At 47.4% G+C, this 26,458-nt stretch overlaps 1 protein-coding gene across 17 annotated transcripts in view; it reads right to left on the bottom strand.

Annotated features, from left to right (window-relative positions):
• KLC1 (kinesin light chain 1) overlaps window positions 1-26,458 on the bottom strand; it is a 52,257-nt gene that overhangs the window by 14,228 nt on the left and 11,571 nt on the right. For 9 of the 17 annotated variants that reach the window (XM_031454405.2, XM_064486288.1, XM_064486293.1 and 6 more), the window contains 12 exons: window positions 20,322-20,583; window positions 18,273-18,503; window positions 15,103-15,181; window positions 14,397-14,622; window positions 11,197-11,284; window positions 10,471-10,572; window positions 8,635-8,808; window positions 8,396-8,495; window positions 7,948-7,997; window positions 7,795-7,862; window positions 6,455-6,563; window positions 3,279-3,440 (listed from right to left, as the gene is read on the bottom strand). In XM_031454405.2, the coding sequence (XP_031310265.1) occupies window positions 3,279-3,440; window positions 6,455-6,563; window positions 7,795-7,862; window positions 7,948-7,997; window positions 8,396-8,495; window positions 8,635-8,808; window positions 10,471-10,572; window positions 11,197-11,284; window positions 14,397-14,622; window positions 15,103-15,181; window positions 18,273-18,503; window positions 20,322-20,582 (1,650 nt within the window). In that variant the 5' untranslated portion in view covers window position 20,583. Of the gene's footprint in view, window positions 1-3,278; window positions 3,441-6,454; window positions 6,564-7,794; window positions 7,863-7,947; window positions 7,998-8,395; window positions 8,496-8,634; window positions 8,809-10,470; window positions 10,573-10,849; window positions 11,109-11,196; window positions 11,285-14,396; window positions 14,623-15,102; window positions 15,182-18,272; window positions 18,504-20,321; window positions 20,584-26,458 lie in introns of those variants that run through there. The other 8 variants (XM_064486297.1, XM_064486287.1, XM_064486292.1 and 5 more) reach the window with 2 other exon arrangements.

Raw genomic sequence — 26,458 nt, 5'->3', positions numbered from 1 at the left:
TCAAAACAGGGCAGCCCCGAGGCCCCACAGGCCCCAGTGAGGACCCGGCTGCCAGGGACCGACACGGTGGACCGCACAGTTAACACGAAGCCTCGTGGACACAGGGTAAACGGAACCCGGTTTTTCCAGAAAGGATTCCTATGCACAGAGCATCTGTGTTTTTAGAGGCAGGATCATAAAAGAGAACCAATTCAGACTTTTTTTTTAAATTCAGACTTAACTTGACAGTGACCTGTACACCTGCACAATTTATACAAAAACAAGTTCGATGAAGTTATATTTTCAAGTACTTTAATCACAATCTTTATGGTCATAAAGGGAAGGAACAGAATTGTACTTCCCTAAACAAATTACCTACCATGTCAAGAATCTGATCCAAGAACTTCATATGAATTATTAGAATATGTGCAGTAACCTTATTTTTATTTTAACAGCATACAACTCACTTCTGTGCTGACCCAGACTTACGGCAATCTGCAGGGAGCAGTCATTATAACCCAGCTTGCCTTACCTTAGACCACACCGCCCTCTGTTGAAAATGCCACTTCCGGATGTTGAGAGGGCCTAGGCCTAGTCCGTGTGGATGGCTGCAAGAACCCCAGGGAGAGGGCCTGCCCCCCAGTTCCAGTCCTCCCCACAGAGCAGCTCAGCGCTCTCCCTACGGCAGAAGTTCCCAAACTTCTTAAAGAGTGCTGAAATATTTTAAACCTTTTAAAAAAGTTAAAATCCAATGCAGAACCCCAATAAGAAAATAAAATCTAAACGGCATTTTCTCAACACACAGGTGTAAAAAGTTCTTAGGACAATGAAGTTAAACAGAACAACGAAGCTGCCCTGCAGAACCCGCAATCCAAAGCATTAAGTTACAGGCGACAGGTCTGGCCTCAACTCCCAATTTATTTCTATCTTTTCTCTTGACTGCATAACACTGAGAAAATCCTGACACAGAGATAAGCAGCTGCAAACAGCAACAACTCTTAAACTGTCTGCCTTGTACTGCCAGGGCAACTTGCACTCACACGGGAACAGCACAGACACTCTATTCTCACACCTGGGCAGAGACTGACGTGGGGCTGCAGTGTGTTAACATCTAAACCGAAGATGCTGGAAATGGGCCCCTTTGGTTGCATACAATTATAGCTCAATAAAGTTGATTTTAAAAACATCTAAATGTGCATACTGCCTTTATGGCCTCTTAAAACATAAATGTCTTTACAATTTAAAAAAATCCTTGAAATTAAAAAATGCAGGTACACTGAGCTCTAAAATTGTACCTAAGGGAATCTTTTCTATAGATATACAGGGACACGAAATAAGATAGGGTACAAATTTTATTCTTTGAAACTACTGCAATGGAAAAATATTAAATAATCTTGAGTATCAATTTTTAAAAAAACAAAAAACCACAAATGCTTTGAAAATAAAATTCAAATCAAAGGTGGGAGTGAGCAGCACTACTGCCTCTGAGCCTTCAAGCTTCCAAAGGAAACCAGCCTGAGCGCCACGGCCTCCGGAAGGAGGGCCCAGCTCGCGGCTGTCCCGCTCTGATAACCTGACCAGCGCTCTACCCGCTGCGTCAGGTGAGACTCCATTTAAAGAAAGGGTTCCTCTCGCTGCTCAAAGTGCTGGATGACCCAAGATCTCGATTCTTCCAGTCAATCGAACCCGGGGCCAAGTAAAGCGCCCTGGGATGGATTCTGTCAGGCTGTGAACTGCTAGTATCCAGAAGTCAAGGAGAAAGATACCCCACGCCAAGCGGGTGAGCATCCCGAATGGCAGCACGTCCCCAGGGAGAGGGACGTGGAATCACAGGGGAGCAAGCAGGCTCTTGAGGGGACAGCTTCTACCTGCTGCACTAGTGATTCTAGCCGCAGTCCCGGCAGGAAGCCACCCGCCAACCCCTCCCCAAGAGGGGAGGGCAGCACTCCCTCAGCCCGAGCCTCCGCCTTGAAGACGGTAACAGGATGCTGAGGTGTCAATAACGTGGTCATCACATGATTTGAAAGGTTGACCTAGAAATACTGTCTCAAGAGAAAGCTCCTCTAGACCCTCACGAGAGAATCAGCGCCTGCTCCCTGGCTCCTGAGGGCCAGAGGCCGGCCGGGCCTCTGCACAAAGCATGCGGACGACGCGGCGGGGTGGGGAGCACAGTCCACGGCATGGCTGGACGTGGGCAGGGCAGGCCAGCCGTCCTCGCGTGCGCCTGGCTGCTGCCCCACGGGGCCAAGGGGTCAAAGCGGATGCTGATTGGTTGTCTTGGCACAGGAGAAACCAAAGCAAGGAAGCTGCCAGATAAAGACAGTCAAAAAAGATGTTCCCCCCTGAGATTCTGGCCAACAACCTCCTGTACGAGATGTCTGTCTAGAATGCTGACCCCTACCAAACTGCTACAGCTACAGAAAACCCCAAGAGTACGTAGATTCAAAAAGACAGATTATAAGAAAGCCCCAAATTCCTATTTGGTAAAACATCTGTACAATTACAACTAGTCAAACTGCATTACGTGACTTCAGAAAAAATCAACAGTGCACCTGAATGCATTAGAGCTAATCCTGCATTCAACCCTCCCTGATAACAGCAAACTCCAAAGACATCAGTTCCACGTGCAAAAAAAACTATCCACGTGTTACAAAAATTCACTAGAAAGAAAATGTCCAGAAGGCCACATGCTCTTTGGCAACCACTGGAGAAACAGCGGTGCAAGAATCTCCGCAGAGGCAGAGGCTGGCCATGGAGGGGACGCTTCCAACACGGCACACGCTCGGGAGACACCTGCAGCAGGCACGTCACTGTGAAGTGTGGTGAACCACCAGGCCCCTCAGGGGACGGAGCTGGGGCGCAAAGAGCAGCTGCCCTAACATCTTTGCTCCTGAACTGCTCTTTTCTATAGTCAAGTTCTGTCTGAAACGTCATTTTCCTTTAAAGTATTTAAACTAATTCTAACAGAATCTATAGCAGCCTCGTCAGTGAAATTAGGAGCACTGAAGTTAGCGATGAAAATGGGTAAGTTAAAAAAGCGAGTTAGTTATCTGCCACACTAATCCTAACATTAAAATAAAACCAGATTATGGATTATGCTTTAAATAACCAGGACACTCAATCAGCATTTAAGTGCTCAAAGTTAAGCCAAACAGCTTTCATGGACTCCTAAAAGGAAGAATATTACCGCTTCCAACAAGTGACAGCCTTGGGCACTGGCGGAAGGCGACCTACAAGGGCCTAGCTGGGACTGACTGAGGAAGGAGGCCGGCGAGGCTCCTGCCGTGCGCTGTACTTACCCCGCTCCACTCTACGCTCATACTCACTTCCTCCCCTCCGTCAGGGCCGCTCTCGTACTTGACCGCGTCCGAGCTGAGGCTCTCCCGGCTTCTCCGCTTCTCCGTGTTCTCAGGGTCATTCAGCACCTCAGCGACTCTCTGTTTGTGAACATTGTCAAGACCCTGGGAGCCAGATAGGGAAAAGGGTTTGATCCATTAGCACTCGAGTTTCCAGAGGGTTTCTAAGATCACTAAACGCGTACTAGGAGAAAACACTGGGGGGGGGCGGGGGGGAGATCAGAACAGTTGACTCTCAGGAAGGCACACTCAAGACATGTGCATTTCACTGTATGTAAATCTCACCTCAAATCTTAAAAAACTACGAACATATGTTAAGCTCCACTTAATGACCTGTACATTCAAGTATTTAGAAGGCAGTGCAGTGAGGTACACAATTTTGAAATGCATCAAAAAAAAAAAAAAAAAAAAAAAAAAAGATTGAAGGACAGATGAAGGGAGAGGTATAAATCAAGTATCATAAACTGCTCTTGACGGAGCCCAGGTGGCAGGTGCTGTTTTGTAAGCATCTGTAAAGTCTGATGATGAGAGGCCCAGCTTTCAGGACCACGTGCCTGCTGTTTCCCGCCTCCAAACCCAGTCCGTGGTTGGACAGCCCTGGACGGTTGTGATGTCTCTGACAGTCAGCGACGGCTGCCTGCAGAAGGCGCTCCAAAAGCAGACTCTTACTCCGGGAAAGGGGTGACCAGCAGCAAGCAGTCGCCGACTTTCTCAGTCTCGCTCCAGCACGTCCCAGTTCAAACGCAACTGGATTAACGCCCAGCAGCAAACACTCTCCATGTTGTTTCAGTGCCGACTGACATCCACGCTCTAAATGGGATTCCAACCCCACAGCTCAGGCAAAACACCCACACCTTCGCTGAACCGCACGGTCTCCCTCTCAGGAGGCACGGTGCTGCTATGACTTCCACAGGGAAACGACTGTGGCAGGAGGGGTGTGGTCAGTGAGGCCCAGGCAGCCTCTTCTCTTAAACTTCTGCAGCTCCTGACTCTGACTCCGACTCTGCGGGTTGGGTGAACACTACGTGCACTGGTTTACAACAAGGCCTGAGGCGCCCCCAGACCACCTGAGCCAGAACCCCACGCAGCACGCACCCAGGCCCAGAGGACCCGGGAAGGATGACGGGGACAAGGAAGGGCTCCTGCAGGGACAGCGACTGGGGGAGTCCCTGATGGTGTCCCTGCCGGGCCTTCTCTGGTCACACAATTTCTTCAAAGAAAAAAATTATCAGGTATATATGGGTGACTTTAATCCCAGCTGAAAAGTGGCCACAAACTAACAACTATACAACAGTCTACATACACATCATTCGGGGGAGGAACCCAGACCTGCACCTCCAGCTCTAAAAACAGGAAACAAAACCTGCTGTCTTTACATGCACGCACACACTCAGCAATACACTAACTGCTCACTGCACACCAGTAATCACAGGGCAGGAGCTCAGCCCTTCTCCTGTATTTTCTTTGCAAGCTAACTCCAGCAGAACTGAAACCTCTCAGGTGATGAAGGAAGTGCTTCAGCAGCTCACTAGCTGTTCTTCGCTGACTGACACTGCACTGCATGGCTGGAGCACGCTGTGCAGCTGGTCACCCGTCGATGGGTACATGGTGCTTCCATGCTTAGCCTCCTGGGAGTAACGCTGCCGTGAACGCATGGGGGAGACAGATTCAATCCTCACTATTTACAGAGGCCACAGTCGAGAACTCAGCCACGTGCCAACACGTATTTCTAATCCCCAGTCAACGCTCGGAGTGCTTTCGTGGTCCTTCACAGACACATACAGAGTGGAGGAAAGCTCAGGTCATACAGCACATGTCCCCAGCTAAGACCCAGCAAGGTAGCATTCTGCTTTCTTTTTCCTCCTAAAGCTTTATTTATTTTTTTAAATTGTGTTTGTTTGTTTCTTTGGGGGGGGGGGGTAATAGGTTTGTTTATTTAGTGGAGGCACTGGGGACCGAAGCCAAGACCCTGAGCATGGTGGGCACTGAGCTGCACCTCCCTCCCCCTGCTTTCCTGTTTCGTCTTGTACTGTCAACAACTGTCCCCTCCCAGTCTGAATTACTCGGTGCCCAGGCTCTCTGCATTTCTGTCAGGGACCTCACTGTTTAAAATGGCCCCTAAGAGTGTGCTAAAGTGTCATCTAGTGTCCTAAGCACAAGAAGGCTGGGGTGTGCCCTGCAGAGAGAGGCATGAGTTTCAGAGCTGCTGGCCATGAATTCCTTGTTTCACCGATTCATTAACCAACACCACACACTACACAAGGTGTCTTTAAACAGAAACACACGTTAACACAAGGTTAGGCCTTGAGTTGGCGTGAATGCGACCAGAGGCTCACACGACCCCACCCTGCACTTCCCTCCCCTGGGAGTAGAGGCCTGGCAGTGTCGACTGCGTGTTCAGAGCAACTGCAGACACAATGACTGCGCAGCGGGACTCCGCTGTGCCCGTGTGTGCACCGCTGCTCGGTCTGGGCGCGGACGCCAGGAGTGGACCTGAAGGCCACCTGGCAATCCTCTGCCTGACTCTCTGATGCACCTCCAACCTGTCTTCTATGGCAACCGCGCCACCAGCCCGAGGGGCCAGTTCCCACACCTCCCCAACACCGCTGTTTTGTTTGGTTTTGCTCTAGCCATCCTCACGGGTGCAAAGCAGAGTCTCACCGCAGTTTGGCTCCACCCTCCCTGCTGACTGATGATATGCAGCACCTTTCCACGTGCTTGCTGGCCTCTGTGTCTCACCTCCAGAGCAATGTCTATTCAGGTCATGCGCCGCTTTCTAATGCAGTGGTCCCTCTGCCTTCACACACTCTGGATAGCAGACCTCGCCAGGCGTGTGGGTTACCGGTGCTTCCACCGTGCTGTGCAAGTGCCCACTCCCCTGACAGCGCCCTGGGGCGCAGGTGTCCCCGGTGCTGGCGGCTCTGACTGACTTGTGCTTTTGCTGCTTGTGCTTTTGGTGCCATATTTACCGTCGCTTAAACAATGTAAGTTCTTTATACAAACTAAGATAGTAAACATTTCCTATTCCTAAATCAAGGTTTCAATAAGCCTAGTAAAAGAGAATCATTAAACTCAAAAGTTCTGAAACCTAAGTTAAAAACAGAAGGTTTCTGACTGACCTGTTTACGTGACCTCATGGCCGCTTCTTCCAATGTTTCTGCAGCTTCAAATTTGCCTTGACGTCTGTAAAGTGCCCCAAGGTTTTTTAAAGTAGTTGTAACAGTTGGACTGTAAGAAAGCATACGGCATACAGAACTATTAAATGTAAGTTTTAGAGTGACCACTAGCAACAGCACATGATCTAAAACTCACAGACATGTCAGGCTAACATTCTTCAAACGTCTGTGGTACTTTCTTAACTGAAATTCTAAAGGGCTCTTCTGTCTCAAGCATCCCTGCCAACCGCACCGAGCCCGGTGGCTGACCGACCGCACCCCTGCTCTCCCCATGCTGTGACTGTTCCCACAGACCCCTGGACAGTCTCCACATCTGTGCAGTGACCCCCAGGCCTCCCCTGGGGGCAGAGCACACTCAGTGTCAGGCAGCAAGGAGGACACACGTTTCAGTGTTGCTCTCCACCTCCCCCTTCTCCCTCCAGGCAAAGGGGAAGCAGCCTAAACCCCGAACTCCTCACCAGTGGAAGGAGTCAGGGAATGACAGCTGCGTGTGCGGGAAGAACAGTGTGGACACAGAGGGGGCGTCTCTGTGCTCCTGACAGATAGTCTCACGAAAAAATGAGAAATAAATCTAGTTCATTTCAGCATAGACATATATAACCTCCAAGAGGCTTTGTTCCTTAGGGATGATAGGTGCTTTAGGCACAGAAATAGAGAAGCTATACTCCATGTCTTTGAGGGCACATAAAATTCAGAAATTATGGTTAAGTGCTAGCCCAGAAGAGGTATCTACTCCAAACCAGGGGTTCAGAGAGTTTTCCTGAAACAGACGACTGGTAAACTGAGTCTTAAGGAAGACTGAAAGTTAAAGGAGGAAAAAGACTGTGGAAGGCGTTCAAGTCAGAAGAGGCCCCCAGGGCTGTGCTGGAGAAGCTCACACTACCCTCTGTGGACCGCCCCTGCCCTCCCAGGGTGGCGTGGGGAGGCGGGCGTGCGGCCCAGGCACGTCTGCGAAGTGCTGGCTTCCGCGGGTCTGCTGGGCTGTTTCCCAGGAGGTTGCTCCATGGCCACCTTCAACGCTGGGTCCCCATTTAGCCATCTCCTGCAATGCGGCCGCAAGCCTTGGACAGAGTGCTACTGGACAGGACCCATACTGCAAGGGGCTTTGTGTGTGGAAGTTACCTCATTCATAAAGTTACGGGGCTTCCTACTGGAATCTGGGGGAACCACCGGACTGTGCAGCCACAGCGCCCTCAGGGGCGTTCATACGGGCTATTCACGAACTCTGAGGCACTAGCTCTTGCACAGCCGTTTCTCTGTTTCTCTCAGTGAAGCAGACATACCTATCAACTTTGCAGGCTTTGTACCAGCCTCCATACTCTCCAAAAGCTGCCCCATCCTTCTGCTTTCCCTAAATTGTAACAAATAATTTCAGATGAGTAATTATCTTAAGCAGTATATCCAACTTAGAAAACTCAAAATAGTTATGTTCTTACTTTGCATTCTTCTCTTTCCTCAGCATGCATCCAAATGGGTTTATTTTCATCTAGGGAAGAAAAAATAACATCCTATAAATTACAGCATAAAAGAGCCCTTAGACTAAGTAGAACTTGTCGAGTTTCACTGACTGCAACGTCTGTTTCGTTTTTCACGCGACCCTTCTCCGGTATTGCTTCTCACAACCTGGACAGGTGTCACAATGGAGAAGACCAGACCGTAAAGACAGAACCGGGCCACAAGAAACAAGCAGGGAATGGCCATTCACGTGCAGCTCTGCGAACTGTCCTCTCCGCTCAGCGCTGCCTGGAAAGTCATTTCTAAAGTTCAAGTTGAATTCTGTCTTGAAGATACTGCGATGGCTTGGGCACCACCAAGGTCAGGCTGGAAATCGCTATTTGCAACGCAGCGACGCTGCACCCGCACAGAGAGGAGTGCACCTCTTACCGTCAACGGAGCCAAACTCCCTTTCATGCGCACGGGTGAGGATCTCTTTGTACAGGGTCTCTGCCTGCTTGAACTTGCCTTGCTTCAGGTAGCAGGACGCCTTAAATGAGACAAGCGCCTATTACTCTTCACGCGCAATGGAGCACAGCTCCTATCGACAAGTGAAGCTGCAACAGAGCCCAGACAGACGCCAAGAGGGCCGTCTGGCTCTGTCTGCAGCCACGCCTCTGCCCACGCACCAGGTTATTTTTCGTCTTGGCCACGTTGGGGTCGTCAGGCCCCAGCCTCGTCTGGTAGATCTCCAGGGCTCTCTGATAGTAGTACTCCACCTCCTCGTACTTGCCCTGGTTCTGGCACAGTAAGGCCAAGTTATTCAACTGCTTGGCAACATCAGGGTGATCCTTTCCCAAAACCTGGGGATAAAAAAGAGCACATCAGAAACACTCATCACTTGTTTCCCTACCATCCAATCCACTCTCCACCCATCCTGGGGGAGTCTCTCTACACAGAAATACGACTGTGCCTCACTTCCAGGCTTACAGCCTTGGAACGGCTCCCACGCCATGCGATGAGGAAAATAATAGTTTACTGCACTCTCATTCTTGGGGGAAGAAGGGGCTGTGCTGAGCTCCTTCAGATGCTCTAGCGTCTCTCATTCTTCTAACAATCCTACAATGGAGGTGATACGCATGTTCTGAAGATGAGGAAACTGGATTTTATAAAGGCTATGTAACATAACGGCCAAGTTCTGAAGAGCCCAAACTTAAACCCAGCCCCTTCCGACTCTCAAGTCACTGAGTTACACTCATTCCTATGCGTAACAGCCCTCAAAGGAGACTGCCAACTGTTCAACTCGTGTCCTACACACCCTTTCACATTCAGACCCAGAGGCCCTCTGCTATCACCCCAAACTACTTTCCTCAGATTTCAAGCTCCACCTTCAGGGGTCGTCGAACGTGCTGTCCCAGATGCCGTGCTCATCTTCCAGCACCACTCTAGCCCCACCCCTCTCCACCGGCTCATCTTCCAGGCCTCCCCAGAGGGGACTTCCCTATATCCAATTTAAGGGAGCCCTCAGCCCATCCCCACCCACTTAACTCACAAGCACATCACCTGCTTCTCTCTCTCTTTGCAAGTATCACTACCCAAAACTATCTTGTAGGCGGAAGGAAAGAGCAAATACACATGAATGAATTTGGCAGATCATTATATACAGCTCATAATCTGTAATTTGATACACCTGTGGTTCTCCTCGATTTTTAACCCAGTCCACTCAAAATCTGAGTGGATAAATAAATAAAATAAAAACCACTGTATTTTGTAAATATCAGACAGATGGCAGCCTGACAAAACTTCATCTGCGTAATTTGATAATGAGCCTTTTTCATTTTCGCTTTTCCAATTCCTTGCCATAGGTCTCAAAATTAAATGATTAATCTCTCAGTATCAGTGGTAAATACTCACACAAAATCAAATTAAAATATCACGGCAAAGACCTGACATCCAATTCTCTATAACATTTGAATACACAGCCATACAGAGTACTGCTGAAATTACCAAGTCACATTTTTTTAATGCCTAATTACCATAAACTGTAGTAGCAGGTATTAAATACCCATGACACTGACTTAATCTATAGCTCTAAGTTATTCTTCTGTTCTCAAAAATAGTTACTCCATTTTTAAGCTTTATAAGCATATTTGGGTGACCTTATATTTAATATTATTGTTTTTCTTATTGACAGACACATGCCCCATGGTCAAATGAACTGCCCCCACGCCATCCACCTACAAGCCCTCAGAAATTCCTTCTTCAACAGTCGCTTCTTGGCCTCCTCAGGCTGGGGCAGCATGCAGACTCAAGGCTCCACCCTCGGAACACCCACTCCTCCTAAACTCTGATGTAAATGGGTCAGTCTGGCTGCGTTCTGAGCTGCCCATCTGACTGAAAGACTTATTTTCAGTAAATGGCAGTGACGACAGATCACAGCAGTCATTTCTCAAAACTTAAACCCAGAATGTTTAAACAGCACAGGACACTGCCTCTTCAGCAGAGACCCCCGCCCCCGGCCGCACCTTCTCCCGGATCTCCAGGGCTCTCTTGCACAGCGGCTCGGCTTCTTTGTACTTTCCTCTCTTGCCATAAAGCACTGCGAGGTTATTCAGAGTTGCTGCCACCTGCCGACAGAGGGAAGCACGAAGGACAGTAAGGGACCACAGCGGAGAGGACTCAGACGGCGCACATCATTTATACCCGGTGTGCACAGTGAAGTGCTCTTAGTGGGATGAGGGAATATGACCTCCCTTAAACCCAGAAGAGCAAGTTCATCATATATAAGTACAGCTGTGCAAAGTAACACTGCAGAACATTAAAGTTAAACCAATCAACATCCACATGATTGTGATTTTTTTCCTTTAATTTCACTGGAAGCCACAAAGCCAACCAAAATAGATCTATACGCAAATCTGATCAGATTTTAATAAAAAGACAATACAAAATCTTCAGAAAAAAAATTTACAGGAGTACATGCAATTTGATTTAGGATCAAAAAACTTAGTCCGTGATCCATCTGAGGTGGTGGTGATGATAAGCAAGCTAAGTGCACACTGACAGCTGCCGAACATCAGCGACCCCAGCACGGACGCCCCCACTGCTGCGGAGCGCGTGAGGTCCCACCTGCACCGTCCAGGGAAAGGCCGTTCTTAAATCTTCCCTGTTGAGTTTAATGTTAAAATGAGTTGGGTAAAAAAAAATTAGGAAAAATAAAATATAAAAAGGATGAAAGAACCAGATATACAAACCGCAGGATGATCTTTGCCCAAAGTTTTTTCACGGATGGCCAAGGCATCATTCAGTAGATTAGCTGCGTCTTTGTATTTATTCTGGTCTCTAAAGTTAAAAACATACATTAAGTGTTTTAGATAAAGCTTACTGAATCTTTTTAAAATGTAATTTTGGAACTAAAGAAATAAAAGTCAAGCTTCAACTATTAAAAAATGAAAGTTACCTACTAGAACTATTAAAACACCCCTAATGTAGGAGAAAAAGACCCTGTCCACAAATGCACTGGCAAGGTGAGCTTGGAGCCAGGCCTGACCAGCCTTTGAACCTGGCCCTCCACCTAGACTGTCCCCTGGGACACCACTGCCCCACACTGCTGTGCTCGCCTGCACGTGCCAGATGCCCAGCGGAGGGAGGAAGCCCAGGACCGTGGACGGAGCTTCACTTAGTATCAAACTGAACTCATTCCAGGGTCGGAGTCCAGCTCTGCCAGTTAACGGTTGCGTGGCTTTGGTACATTACGTGGCCTCTGCAGGGGTGGTCGGCCCATCTATAAGGTAGGGATGTGACTCTCAGAGCTGCTCTAAGAAGCTAATGACATGCCACTGCACTAGAAAAGCCTGGGAAACACAAGCATAGGCTGCACACTGCAGTGTCATGATGCAGTCCACAGTTGCCACCGTCTGCGGGAGCAAGGAGGGAGGAAGGGTCTTTCTGACTGTGGTGAGACAGAAACACATCCAGCCCCTATGGTTTAAGAGCTAAATGATGCTGCGGCTGCAAACGAGTTAGTTACTTTGTGAGACTTACTACACATACCTCTCAGCTGAGTCAGAACAACTGCTCAGCAAGGCTTTGCCATGCAGAAACCAGTCCGCCCTCCAGAACACTGGAAGGGTTGACAAGGCTTCCAGATCCTCCAAAGTACACCAATTCCAGCCAAGAATATAGATTTATTTTTCTTCAATCATTCTATTACACTTAAAAACTAGCTCGAACTTTTTGTGAAAGTCAGCCAATATGAAGTAAGGTTTCAAAAACTAGCAGACACAGTTAACAACAAAAAAACCTAGTAGACACAGCTCTCTGAGAGTGCCGAGAGCTGGGCAGGACGCGGCATCTGAGCACTTCTGTCAACAGTGACGTGACATGAAGGTCAGAGACAGTAACAAGCCAACAGGAAGGCCATACCAGGAGCGAAAGCACTGGTTCTCAGAGGCGGCTCCAAACCACACCTGCAGCCTGTTAGAAACCTGGTCCTCTGCCAGACCTGCTGAATCAGATGCTCTGGGAGCGGGGCCCAGCACTTACTCAAGAAGCCCACCCAGAAATTCACATTTGAAAAGAAAACAAAAGTATACCCTGCAAGCATTAAAATCCTAATAGGAAAGAGGGCCAGATAACAGAACATTCACGAAAGGACACAAATGACTAAAAATATATAATCCGAGAATGCAAATTAAAACACAATGCTACACTTCTCCACTGACAAAGAGTTGGTGACAGTGCACAGGAGCGTAGACCGGCACCATCTTCCTGAAAAGCAGCTGGGCAAAGTACTCTGACAGGTGTAAAAGCTCTATATGCGAGCCTGTTTTAGGAACTGGTATTTTTTTAAAAATCCAGAATCTTGAACAAAACCTAAAAATGTTCATCAGTATAATATTAATGGCCCCCCAAAAGGCTTAAAATTAAATGTTCCTTAATACAAGAACACTAAAATCATGAGTTACGGGGTACAGCTCTAGGATGCAATTTTGAATATGAATGTGGATAAATTTATGTAGCTACTAATTTTTTTCCAAACTTCTTGCTGACATGAGTAAAACCTTCATGCGTTAAGGAAAAACACAAGACTGAGAGAGGCCATCAAATTCCCAGTACTACCACGATGACAACTGTGAAACCAGGCTGCCTACAGACAACAAATCCCAGTTACGTTCTATGTGCATTATTTACAGTAGCAATATCCAGTGTTGGCCAGAAACTCTCATGTTCTTAATAGGCATGTAAATTTAAAAAAAAACTCCTCTGGAATGAAATTTAGCATTATCTACCAAGATTTTAAATGCAAATACCCATGACTATAACATACTGTATAACAGTAAAAATTTGCAGACTTAAAAGTCCATCAACAGGAAGCCTGTCAAAAAATTCCAGGACTATTTGTAAAACAGAGCACCACACAGCCATGAAAAAGACTGTGCTGCTATCCAAGTACAGAGTTGCCATGGTGCTACTGCAGTGCTAACTTTCCCTCCCATGTTTTTTTGGGTTTTTAGGGTTTTTTTGGTTTTTTTATTTTATTTTTTAACTTTTTTTTTATTGAGTTATAGTCACTTTACAATGTTGTATCAAATTCCAGTGTAGAGCACAATTTTTCAGTTATACATGAACATACATACATTCATTGTCACTTTTCGCTGTGAGCTACCGTAAGTCCCACCTGTGTTTTTTAAAGCAACCACCTTTTTGATGGTTACACTCCTCTCTGTGGAGCCCTCCCTCCCTCCTCACCCTCTACACTATCCCCATGCCTGCTCAGGTCCCCAGCTCCATCCCCAGAAGACCCCACCTCCAGGCAACCTACTTAATCCCATTCAATTCCTTTACCAAGAGCTTTTGAGTCAGGAAACATGCCCAAGTAACATGAGGTGGAGGGACAAAGGCAACCTGGTTCTCAACTTCAAGGAATCACGATTCCGGGAGAAGAGATGACAAAATTCAAACAACCCGATGCCAAGTATCACAAGCAAGTGCTGTGAGAGGGGTCGGGCAAGGGTTATGGGGCACAACGGGGCCAAGAGGCACATGGAACCCTAGATTCATGAAGGACAGAGAGCTGGACAGGGCCTCAGAAAGATGGGGAGGGGACTGGGAGGCAGAGTGGGAAGGCTATTCTGGACAAAAGAACACTCTGGTACATGGAGTCCTATGGGGAAAAAAATCTTAAAAGATTCAGTTTGGCCAAAACAAAGGGTGCGTGTGAGCTATTCTAGGAAGGCTGGACTGGGTGTAGCCAAGCAGTGTCTGTGCCACAGGGTGACATCCTGCTAGAGAGCTTGCCAAATATTCTGAATTTAACTCTCGGCTGTTTGAAGAGAAATGGATAGTAAGGCTGGAAAAGGAGCTTATACCAGTTTATAAAAATATATTTCAGGGCATTTTCATTAAAAATACTGTTTCTATGTAAAATTAAGATAAAAGGAAAACTACTAGCCTGTAGACCAAGGCCAGGATATTCAGCATGGTGGCCACGTCTGGGTGGTCGTGGCCGGAGGTCTTCTCCAGGTCCTCCAGGGCCTGCTTGCAGAGGGGCACGGCAACCTCGTAGCGCCCCTGCGAGGCGTACTGGATGACCAGGTTGTGGAGGGTGCGCAGCCGCGCTGGGATCTCGTAGCCACCCTGCTGGGCAGCTGCCGCCGCACTGCTGTGCTGCTGCTGGACTACACAGAGAGAGTTCACTTCTGGTGAGTTCGAAGAAAACCAGGCAGATCACACCCATTCATTCAGACTCTCTTCTCTAGCTTTGGTCTTGGTCAGCACGTGGCCCCCAGGCTATGGAAGCCCCTCACCAGGACTGGGTAAGAACAGTAACTTGTCAGCGGTGGTGCGTGCCCGACCACAGTGCAGTGAGGCTGCTGCTCTCGACACCAGGAAAACTCATTCTGCCTTTTTCACTCCGTAAGAACCCACAGATCACATCTGAACTGGTTGCACACGCCCTTGTTAGCTAGGGGCCAGTTTAACATGTTACTATATCCCAACAAGAAAATGGCTTGAAATTGTTCTGGAAAACACAAGCATTCCGAGTGCGCACGTGCTCCTGGGAGGCAGGCTGCGGGCACACCGATTATGGCAACTACGCTCAACAGGACAAGCCACCTTCTGGCTGATGCCGCCATTTAAGCATCCCTTCCACTTACTTCCTTGACCGGGGTCATCATCATCATTTGGGAAAAGGTCGTCCAGAGGTTCTTTGGTGGAATCGGTGTCTTTGTCCTCCTGCAGAACCAACCCAGGACAATCTTAGTCTTACAGCTGCTATAAATCCTGCACTGGAAATCTGGCATGAATTTCAGTTTAATTAAGAATAGAAAATATGGTTCATTTTCAGATCACATATAGGATTATCCACAATTGGGCTTATCCAGCGGGTTAGTGAAGAGTAGTAAAAAGCTTGCTAGACTAAACTCAGGTGCTCAGTGCGAGCAGCGGCAGACCATGATGGCATCTGTGCCTTAGGGTCCTCCCATGTCCTAAGGACGTTCAACGGAGCAAGAAGACCCTTACTTGGAATAAATTTTATCTGGAAATCACATGATTAAGATGGAAAATCTCTGAACATAGAACTGTTGGGCTAGACCCTCCCTCTCCCCGCCCTCTGCCCTCCACCTCCACCACAGGACCCCTACGGGCAATCTGACAGCCTGTGACTGGTGTCTCCCACTGACTGCTGGTGAGGACAGGTTAAAATACACATGGAGACAACTGACCACAGCCTGACCGGGTGAGAAGTGAGCATCGTCCTGGGGCAGACGAACACCAACCACCCCTCCCCTGGAAGGGGTAGTCTGAGAGGGACTTGCAGGCACTTTTGTAACAGTCCCATTTGTGATGCGTAATACAAATGAACTCATGAAGATCATTAGACCAACCCAAGCTGAGGGACCATCTACGATGCAACTGGCCTGTATTCTTCAAAAGCGTCAATGTCATAAAAGACAAAGACTTCTTCCTTTCTTTGGGAGGACCAGCTCCGGACGACAGCTGACTAAAAAGACGCGACAGCTCCGCGCAGCGTGCGGGCCTGAGCCAGATCCTGGAATGGGGTGGGAAGACCAGCAAGGCCTCCGCTGAGATGATCAACAAGCGAAGACTCCACGCTGCGGAGGAGATGAAGCGCTGTGCCTGGGTTCAGCCTCCTCAACCTGACCGGCCCCCCGGGGTCCACGGAGAACGCCCTTGAGCTAGGGAAGCGCATCAGCAGAGGGAGGAGGAAGTGGCAGAAACAATCGCTCGGCCCTGCCCCTGACGGGGGAGCTCACTGCACCCAGCTCTTCTCCACGCTAGACATTTCTTCAAAATAAAATGTTCTGAACGTCCCGGACTCTATGACACCATCTTTCCCAGCTTGATATTGCCCAGTTTTCCAGGTGACTCCCTGGCGGACACCAACATCGCCACATATTCTTATTCCCACAGCAGCCTACAGGAGTACATCTTTTAAATTAAAACATTAGTTGCTCCTGACCTCAAGGTGCAAGGGAGAAATACAGCCTAATAAACAAGCCTAATATAGAAGGAGGCTATGGACTGTGTCCCCCTCAAAATCATATGTTGAAGCCCTACCCTCCCCACAACATGATGGTATTTGGAGACAGGGTCTTTGAGAGGGAACAGGTTAGATGAAATGACGGGGTGAGGCCCTCACGATGGGATTAGTGCCCTAATAAGAAGAGACACTGGGGAGCTGGCGCTCTCTCCCTGCACTGCCAACCCACCATGTGAGGACACAGTAAGAAGGCAGCTGTTTGTAAGCCAGGAAGAGGGTCCTCACCAGAATTCAGCCATGCTGGCACCCAGCCTCCAGAGCTTGTCTATGGTATTTTGCGATGGTAGCCCGAGCTAAGGCACAGGCTAAGTGTAGGTTTGCTGGTGTAATGCACAAACCATTCCAACAGTCTTAGGATGAGGGTTCGGACTGGAAACACAAGTATGGAACTCAACGGTAGACAGACTATGTAGTGAACAAGCCTAGCACCATGTAGGCATTAAAAAAAAAATGTTAGCTAAAATGCAATGTGAAGTCCTGGACTGGCTCCTGGAACAGAAAAGGGACACATTTTAATGGAAGGACTGGTGAAGTCCAAATAAAAGCTGCAGTTCCGTTACCAGTAACGTAACAACATTAATTTCTTACTTTTAACAAAGGTACTCCTATGGACTCAATGTTCATGTCCTCCTACCAAAAATTCCTATGTGGAAGTTCCAGTGCTCAGCATGGTGACATCTGGAGGCTGGGCATTTAGGAGGTAATGTGGACTAGAGGTCACAAGGGTGGGGCTATCATGACGACATCAGTGTCCTCATACAACTCAGAGGAAGACACACTCACTCTCTCTGCACGCAAGCACCAAGGAAGGCCAGGTGGGACACGCCGGGAAGAGATCCTGACCAAGAGCTCGACCAAGCTGATCTCAGACCACAGGCTCCAGAACCGGGCAGAAGGAACGTCCCTGTTTTAAGCCATGCAGCCCTCAGTACTCTGGAGACCACAGTGTCCCAAGTTAACTAAGACATGTACTCAGGTGATGTAAGACGTGACTTCAGAAGAAACTGGGTGAAGGGTACATGGGAATTCTCTTAACAAAATCATCTCAACTTTTCTATGAATCTAAAATTCTTCCAAAATAAAAAAGGTTACTTACAAAAAAGAAAAGTTAACTGAATCAGAGATAAATAGTAGACAAAAAACAGTAACTGAGACTGGGATGAACATTCAGATGGCCAACGGAAAAAGGAAAAAAGCAAGACCCTTGGGGAGCCCTAACGTTCCAGGAACTATAAGATGAGCTGGCAAGGGAGACGGAGGAGGCATGAGCGAGGGAGCAGGAGTGCCAGGTGGTGTCCTTGGCAGGGTGGAAGGGACGTTCAAAGAAAAAGTCAAGATCCACAGCGCCATAAAGCAGAGGGAGCCCTGGGTCTGGATCGCAGCTGGCTGGGCCGGGTCACGGCTGAAGGGAAAGTGCTCTGGCAGCGTGATGGGTGTGGGAGCCAGACTGCAGGGGGCTGGGATGCTCAGGACACCTCAAGCTGAGACAGACCTCATGGAAGGTCATGGCGCCTCTCTGCACTGTACCTTGTACTTACACAGTATTTTCACATTTTCTGACCACTGTTCAAAAAAACACATATGAAAAAAAATACTCCAAGGAGAACTCACGTGACTTGCCAGGGACTCAGTCCCGAGACCCATAATCCTCGGTCTTGCTCAGTGGAACCACTCGAGGGGAGCGGAAACCTGCGGCCTTGCTGAGACCCCCACCGCGGCAGCGGGGACACCACGCTGCCTCCCTCCCTCAGGGCCACTTACGGACGGGGAGACGTCATCGTCGTACTTCTTCAGCTGGTTCATGAATTCCAGGTGCTTCTTTTCTTCCTCCAGCTGAGCCACAGACTGCTCACTCTTCTGCAGTTTCTGCTGCGTGTTGGCCAATTCATCCCGCAGCCACTGATTCTCCTGGCATAGACGGCGGACCTGCGCACGCAGTTTCTGCTTCTCTGACTCAACGGCATTCAGGTGATTGGACAGAGCCATCATAACCTGGGCAGAAAGAGAAGGTGACGGCACCGCACCACTCAGTCCAACAAACCCCACCTGCCATCTCCAGCAGCACCCGGGCTGCAGCTCTAGCTTACACCGCAGATGTGTGCTCCAAGTACACGCAGGGAGTGAGTCATTTACCTCTACCCTCACCCTGCAGTCACAGGCTACATTCAGGACATGATCAAGAATACTGCATGTTCAGAACATCTACAAAAATACTTATTTTTTTCTGTCTGAGAGCATCGCAAATGGACCAGCAATGGACAGGCAGCTACTCTTCTGATGAAGCTGTATTTTTTTTACTTTCTATCTAGACAGCTCCAACAGAATTTCTCAGAGACCTTTTCCACCAGTGAGAGCACGTGCACATGCCTGCATATGTGTGCAGAGTATGCAGGTCTCTGTGAGGGCTGGTGGTGGAGCTGAGGTGGGGCAGGCTGACAAGCCTTCCATGTTCCACGGTTAAAGGAGGAAAGCTTGGTGGCTAGCACAGAGAGTCAGAATGCCCCAACGCATTCACAAGCTGAGATCACATCAGGCTCTACCTGTGGTGCACTGACGAGGCTCAGGGACACCTGCCTGAGGCCGTGCCCAGTTCCTGGGAGGACAAGAGCTGAAAGGGTTGGGGAGAAAAGCTGGCTTCAGTCTGTTCCCTCTGCAGACCACGCACATGTGCTTCCCTCTTTACTATCCTCCTAGGTTTAAAAACTGAAACTCCAGAGGGTGGGGCTGCTTCTTCCTTCTTTTAACCCCAGTATCTGCCAAACTGAAAAAGGAAGTTCACATTCCTATCGCTTTTCAACACAGAACTTGCAAAATAATAGATCACAAGAACTAAACAAAGTTCTACAGTTAGCATCTGTAACATGGTTAGGATGAAGAACTCTAAAATTAGGGTATGGAGAGTCACTTCGGTCTAGGAAAGCAGAAACTGGTAACCTAGCACCCCATTTCTGCTTCATTCATTCACTATATGAGAAGAAAACTAAAAAAGAAAGAAGCCAATTTTTAGTATATTTAATTTTACCTAAAATACGCTGGCAGAGCCACATGTTGGGGGTGGAGGCTCACACCCAGGTGTCTCTAATTTTTTGATCTCTCTGTCTAGTTTGACAGAAACAAAGGTTCAGTCAAATATATAAAGCAACCCTGTCTTGGGGTATCAGAGGCTATTAACTGTTGGCCAATATTCACTCTCCCTTCTTCCTCAGGCTTAAGAGCCTGGAACTTTAAGTGAGCAAGACAACATTCCCCAGGGTCTCTCACAACTAGGTGTGGCCATGGAACCAAATTCTGGCCAATGAAATGCAGGCAGAGTGCTGTGCACAGTTCAAGGAAGTGAAACAAGGAGGCACGCCCTTCCGGTCCCTTCCCCGTCTCAGCACAGGGTCACGTGGCTGCAGCTTGAACTCTCAGCCCGCGAGACAGGCTGTCTGCAGTGCAGTGACTGCAGCAGGTGGCAAGGGCCTGGGTACCCCTGACAACCACGCAGCTATACAACCTGTCTGGGACAGCTTACCTGGGTGCCTGTTTTACACACAACTATGACGCTTAAGCCACCATTTTTGTTTTTTGATATGTGCAGCCAAATCAAATCCTAATTGACACACAGGGTTCTCTGTTTTGACTCTACTTTTTAAAATTTAGACATGCCCAAATCAACCATCATTCGTATAACAAACATAACCCACATACAAGTTGACCTATCTATTACTCTATAAGCATCTTCCCTTCAGTTTAGTTACACTGTGTATTTCAGATGAAGTCTCCACTTTTCCAGACTGCTAAGGTCATGTCCATGCCTGAGACTTGTACCTGTGCCTCACTCAGGCCAAGCTCCAACATCTCCAGTGACTTCCGGATCATGTTTGATTTCTCCTCCACCAGATTACTTTCGTCATCTTTCTTCAAACACTTCAGTGTCTCCAGCAAACTTTGTAAAATGGAATTGTGCTCATTCTTCAGAGCTTCTAGCCCCTGAATTACTTGCTTTGTCTTAGAAATAATTTCGTCCTGCGTGAGCTTCTCCAACTTATCTTCCTTTATGTACACCATTGTGGACATGCTGTCGTACATTCTAGGATGGAAAAAGAGAAAACACACATCTCATTACAGGCTTAATTTCTGTTACCCCTTTAATAAAATACTTTTGAAGACTTTTTTTTTATAGGTGAATAATAAATATGTGTATATTTGTACCTTGAAATACTGTATTATGTACTCTTTCTGTTTTTCCTTTGCAAACCAATTTAACTACTTTTCTGGCTTATGTCTGAATTCTTTTTTATGGAAGAAATGACAACAACTGAAATTAATGCCCAAGATTAAAAGCAGCAAAATATCCAAATGGTATTTCCAAAACACACAGCCTCAGTGAACAAAATTCTCCCTGAATGTTTGCAACCTTTTCTTTCCGTATGAAATGCAGAAGGGACAGTAAATTCTTGGTAACACATTTACCAGACAAGGCCTTGAGAAGTGGTCATACCTGGAAAAAGAAAAGGCAGCAAAGGAACCTGGGGACGACAGAGAGGTGAGCGGAGGGCCGCACGGGTGCAAGGCAGGGTGGGTAAGAGAGGGACACAGGCAGGACGGCCAGTGCTGCAGAGGCTCCGGGAGGAGGAGGGCCCAGCGTGCCCCCAGACCAGACTAGCCAAGAGGTCACGGGGTGAACCATGTGGTGTCTGGGATTGGCTTTAAAATATTCCAGTGAGAAGGAAAAGGAAAGGGGGAAAGGGGCACATAAAACAATGTCACCAAGTGGTGGTGACAGCTAAAATTAAGCAAGAGTTCTTCTTACTATCCTATGTCCTCTCTAGTTGTGTGTATGTTTTAAAATCCCCTAATTTAGCTTTTTTTAAAAAGGCCACAGTGATCATTAGGAAAGCCTGTTCAGGAGTGACAGAGATGGAAGTCAGATTGTATGTCAGAGCGATTTCCTTCAGAGCACTTACCACTGTCTTCACAAAGCATTCAGCCCCCTGAACATGAGCTCTATCTAAAAGGCAGTGACTTTATCGTGTACCCCACTGACTGCATGGTACCTCGGACAGCTCCTGACCCCTACAGTCCGTCTGGTGAGTGGATGAGCTGGTAGATGCTGGCTGAAGGGAAGCAGTGTTGCAGCAGCAGATACAGGCTACACACGCCAGGATTTGGGCATGAAGGCTACACGCAGCTGATGACAGGGTCACATCTGTCCCTGCACCCCCAGTTTCATATTGGAAAACTGATTTTTTTTGCATAATATTAATTAAGACTTTTAAATCCTCTGGAAATTCAGAAGTTGCCTATAGGACTATTCAGAAACTCACCTCCATACCACGAAGAGCCCAGAAAACAACAAAAGAACACAGGCAACTCCTCCATCTGACAGCCTATAGTATCATTAGATTTGTTATATATTTATTCAGCTTGTGGCTCTCCAACTCCAGGAGAGCAGGGACCTCATTTGTCTTATTCAGAAGTATACTCTGAGCCTGTCACACAGTAAATGCTAAATACGTATTTGCTGAATGATGAATGAAACATTCTAGGACTAGCTTCCAATAAACGGGATTCATACCCCTAGGTTAAAGTGCTGATCTGAGCACTGCCTAAGGTTTGCTTTCCAGAACTCGTGTCCCTACAGAAAGGAAAAAAATAAAAATGAAAGCCTCCTTCACCTTTGGCAGTCATGTATTCATGTACTATTTCCTAATAATGCAACATTTATTCTTTTCTTTCCCAAACTAGATGATACAAGCATTTACTAAAATGTACTCTGCGCTAGGCCCTGGCATACACAGGACGAGGGCCTCACCCTCTGGGACATGCAGATGAGGAGAAGACAGGTGACAGGAACTTACAGTGGGAGCATGGTGGGGACAAGGGGGCAGCGGCACTTCCACTGGAGAGGGGAGGCCAGCCATATGGAAGAAGTGACCCCCAACCCCAAGGTGAGCCGCTCTTATCAAATGAGCACATCCTCTCCAGACGAAGTTGAAGTGTGGAGGGCACTGCCAGCTGCAGAGCATCAGGGCCACAGCAGAGATATGAAAGTGCCTGCAGGTGGCTGCGAGCAAGGCACACAGTGACAAGACTAGAAAGCCAGAGGGGAGCGAGGTCACAGGACACCTGCATTCTACAGGCAGGAGCTGGGGGCAAGGGGGAAGGAAGGGGGCTGCAGCAGGGACAGGAGCGAGAGGAAGGTTCTGGTGACGACACCACAGAACAACCAGTCAGACACACTGTACTCATTTCCCCAGCCCTCTGCCAGCTTAAGGTTCGCTGCCTCTCTTCAGAGAGCCAAGGGCCTAGCCAGCAACTTCCCAGTCTTTTCCAACAACATTAAACCCAAGGGACGCAAAGGAGAGTCCCTAGAACTAATAAGAAACGACAGCAACTTCATTACTCAGACCAGCTCTGGAAAGTAAGCGCTCTCAGGGTGTGAGTGGGCAGCAGTCACACCTACACAAGAGCAAATCCTGTCCAATCATAAAACAGTCTATGTCAGCACCGCCACAGGTTATAGTGGTGGCAGAAGAGGGAAGAGGGGGCAGTTATTGTTTACGTAAAAGAGAAAAGGGGAAAAGAGTGTTTATACAAAAGTAAAAAACCATAAAAGGTTAAGACTTACTACAGGAAAAAAGTCAAAACAAAGTAAGGAAGACATCACCTTAATTGAGGGGATGCATCTAAAGAAACCCAATTTTAATTCCTTAAGCAATAGGTAGCAAAACTGGTGGCAGGGCACTGCACGCTCACACACCCTTGTACAGGCTTTAACCACACACACGAGCAACCGAATACAAATGTTATCTGCCTGCACACGCGCGCACGCGCACGCACGCACACACACACACACACACACACACACAAACACGAGTTGCTTAAGCCAGTTTTTTTTAATTACCCTTAAAAGAAAATTAATGAGAATCTAATTGCCCTTGGAGGGTACTTAGCTCTCCTGGGCAATGAGATGACAGGTGCTGTGGACAGCCTGGGGCCTGGCAGAGGTCCCCAGACCTCCTCGGGTCTCAGTGGGCAGCAGAGCTCCCTCACCAGGCTTTCAGGAACATGGAAAGGTACAGGTGAGGCACTAAGCACAGCAGCCGACAGTCACACAGGAACCACTCAGTGATCAGTGCACCCTCTGAGCCCAGAGCCAAGGAACAGGGAACAGCCCTGATAAAGGACCGCTCAAGGTCTGCGGACACACTCCCTGTAACACAGGCCTCACTACTTCGCAAGATAGTTGGTTCTTGTTAGACTGCTCTAATATTTAGTTAGAAAGTTATTCCTTTTACTGAGTTGATATCTCCCTCCTTGTAACTTCTACCCATTGAGCCAAATTCTTCCCCCTAAAACAAACACAAAATATATTTACTATCTCATCCACAAGATAACATTTCAAATATACTGTGTTACAGGCATACAGTTCTCCGAATCGTCCATCGTCCAAACTCACGCCTCATGCCACTTCCCAGGCATGCCTCAGTCACAGCAGTTTCCTCGTCTCCCACCTGAGTCAGCAGTGCATGGACAGAACAAGGGAAGCACACCATGGCATGCATACCTTTACTGCTTGATACCTTCCTTATTTCTAAGCTAAGCCACTATAACCAAAGGTGGGTTATATAACAACAGTGCTAAGACAACTGGCTATTTGGTGGGGGTGGGAGGGAGACACATTCCTACCCTTACTATACACTAAAGTAAGTTCCATATTGATTAAAGAACTAGAGGTTAGCTCACGGTGAAAAAGAATATGAAAATGAATGTATGTATGTTCATGTATGACTGAGGGACTGTGCTGTACACCAGAAACTGACACAACACTGTAAACTGACTATAGCTCAAAAACAAAATTTTAGAGGTTAAAAAACCTCTAGAAGCTAGAATAAAATTTAGCCACAGGTCTCTATGCATATGGGTGAAGGTAAAGAACATTCTATGAATAAAACGTACAAGAATTAAGACTGATAAAGAGTTTGCTTAAAATAAAGTTCCTGAAGTGTGGTCTAGAGACTGCACGCCTTTCTGAGGGGGCACTGCTTTGCAGCCCACGCCGAAGAGCTCAAGAGGTCAAGAGAGAGGTTACCCTGGTTTCTTTTTTTTTCTCTTCTTCAACATGCAGAGTTGTATTTTTTTAATTGAAGTACAGTTACAGTGTGCCAATTTCTGGCGTACAGCACAATGTCCCAGTCATGCATATACATACATATATTCATTCATTTCCATATTTTTTCATTAAAGTTTATTGTAAGATACTGAATAAAGTTCCCTGTTTGTTTTTTATCTATTTCTATGTACAGTGGCTAACATTTTCAAATCTCAAAACTCCCCAGTTTATCCCTTCCCACCTCCTTTCCCCTAGCAGTAAGGCTGTTTGCTAGTCTGCTTCTGTTTTGCAGGTGAGTTCAGATTTTTTTTTTTCCAGATTCCACACATGAGCGATTATCATATGTCATTTCTCTTTCAAGGTTACACTGATTTCCAAAAGGTAAAAATACTGAGTGTCTAGGTTGACTGAGACATCATATTTTGTCAGCCTATAAATCACACTCCCTAAGACGTCTTCCAACTCTAATGCTGTGAATGCCTTGAGGTGACTCAGTGGAACAATGAATCAGCCGGCACAGAGCCTGGCGCTCGCAGGCACCAATAAGTATGTGCGCAATAATGAACTAAGCAGCTTTAGAGGCAGTGCATCTGAGTCCAATACCCTTTCCTCCTCTCACCTGCTGTGTGAACACCTGGAGCCTCAATCTCACCACGCACCAAGTGGCATGGACACACACCTGCCCTGCAACGTGGTAAAGGTTCAGAAACATTCCCTTCCCTCTGCCCCTCTGACACACTGGCCTCAGGTTGTCTTAATTACCCATGGGAAATTACTTATTGTGCTTTTTTTTCCTCAAGAAAGAGAGAATTCTTTAAAGTCCCATTATTTGCTCTGTGAAAGCAAAAGAACTAAATTCTTAATGCATAATTTCCAAGGTAGAACCTGACAAATCTAACATCCGAGATGAGTTCCTAAAAGGAGAGAAGCCTTCCTAGGATCACACCTCTTCAATCCACGGTTCAACAGGCAAACCTGTCATGGCCTCCGAAGTTCCAAGTCTCAGGACTCAAGCCCCCAACAAATCCTGTACTGCGTCTTCTGATGGTAAGTGTCACTAACTAAAATAGTGAAGACAAAAATAATCCTAAAGCTTAAGTCTTATTTTTATTTAGTTTTAGAACTATTTTTGTCTCAGTTATTTTAGACAGTGACTCAATCTTTATGATTTTTATTGGGTAATATAACAGTTTTGATAGGTATTTTTAATATGGTCATAAAGACACAAACAATCATGACTGACCTAACCAAAATTAAACTGAGTCTATTGGGAGGCTGTGAAGGTGCGAAGAGTGCACCTGTGTGGTAAGGAGATGCAAGGAAAGGGGAATCCTACACACCTAGAGCAGGAAGTCAAATACTGAAAAGTCATCAGGGAGCAATACAGACACGTTATTTAGAAATGGTGGTGGTTATGGAAAATCTTAATTTCACTTAAAAGAAGTGAAAAGTTATTTCTGTGGATAGGGAAGAAGAGAGCAAGCGAGTGGCAAAAACCCAATCTTACAAAATGACATGCCTCTAAAACTGCACGTGCACTGCTCTGGTAAGATACAGCAGGAGGCTGCTCGCCCCTAACCAGACCTTTATCTGGCGGGCCGGTCCTGGTCCTCTGGCTGAGGGGGTGAGTGCCGGTCTCCCTGCACTCCCACCCACACGCCACCCTGAGGAAGCAAGTCACTAAGTGCAGCCACACTCGGAGGGTGGGGAGAGGTAAGCGCCCCAGGAGGGAGCGAGTCCATGGACTCCCCCTCAGCGCCCGTCTCTGCCTCTCCCCTCACTTATCGCTGACCTCAGCGCCGGCTGTGGAGCTCTGTGTTAATACTCTGAGCTACACCTAAGAACACTA

Source organism: Camelus dromedarius, chromosome 5 (genome assembly GCF_036321535.1).
Source record: "Camelus dromedarius isolate mCamDro1 chromosome 5, mCamDro1.pat, whole genome shotgun sequence".
Taxonomy (NCBI): domain Eukaryota; kingdom Metazoa; phylum Chordata; class Mammalia; order Artiodactyla; family Camelidae; genus Camelus; species Camelus dromedarius.
The sequence above is the reverse complement of the archived record's forward strand: the minus strand, read 5'-3'. Positions and strand labels throughout refer to the sequence as shown.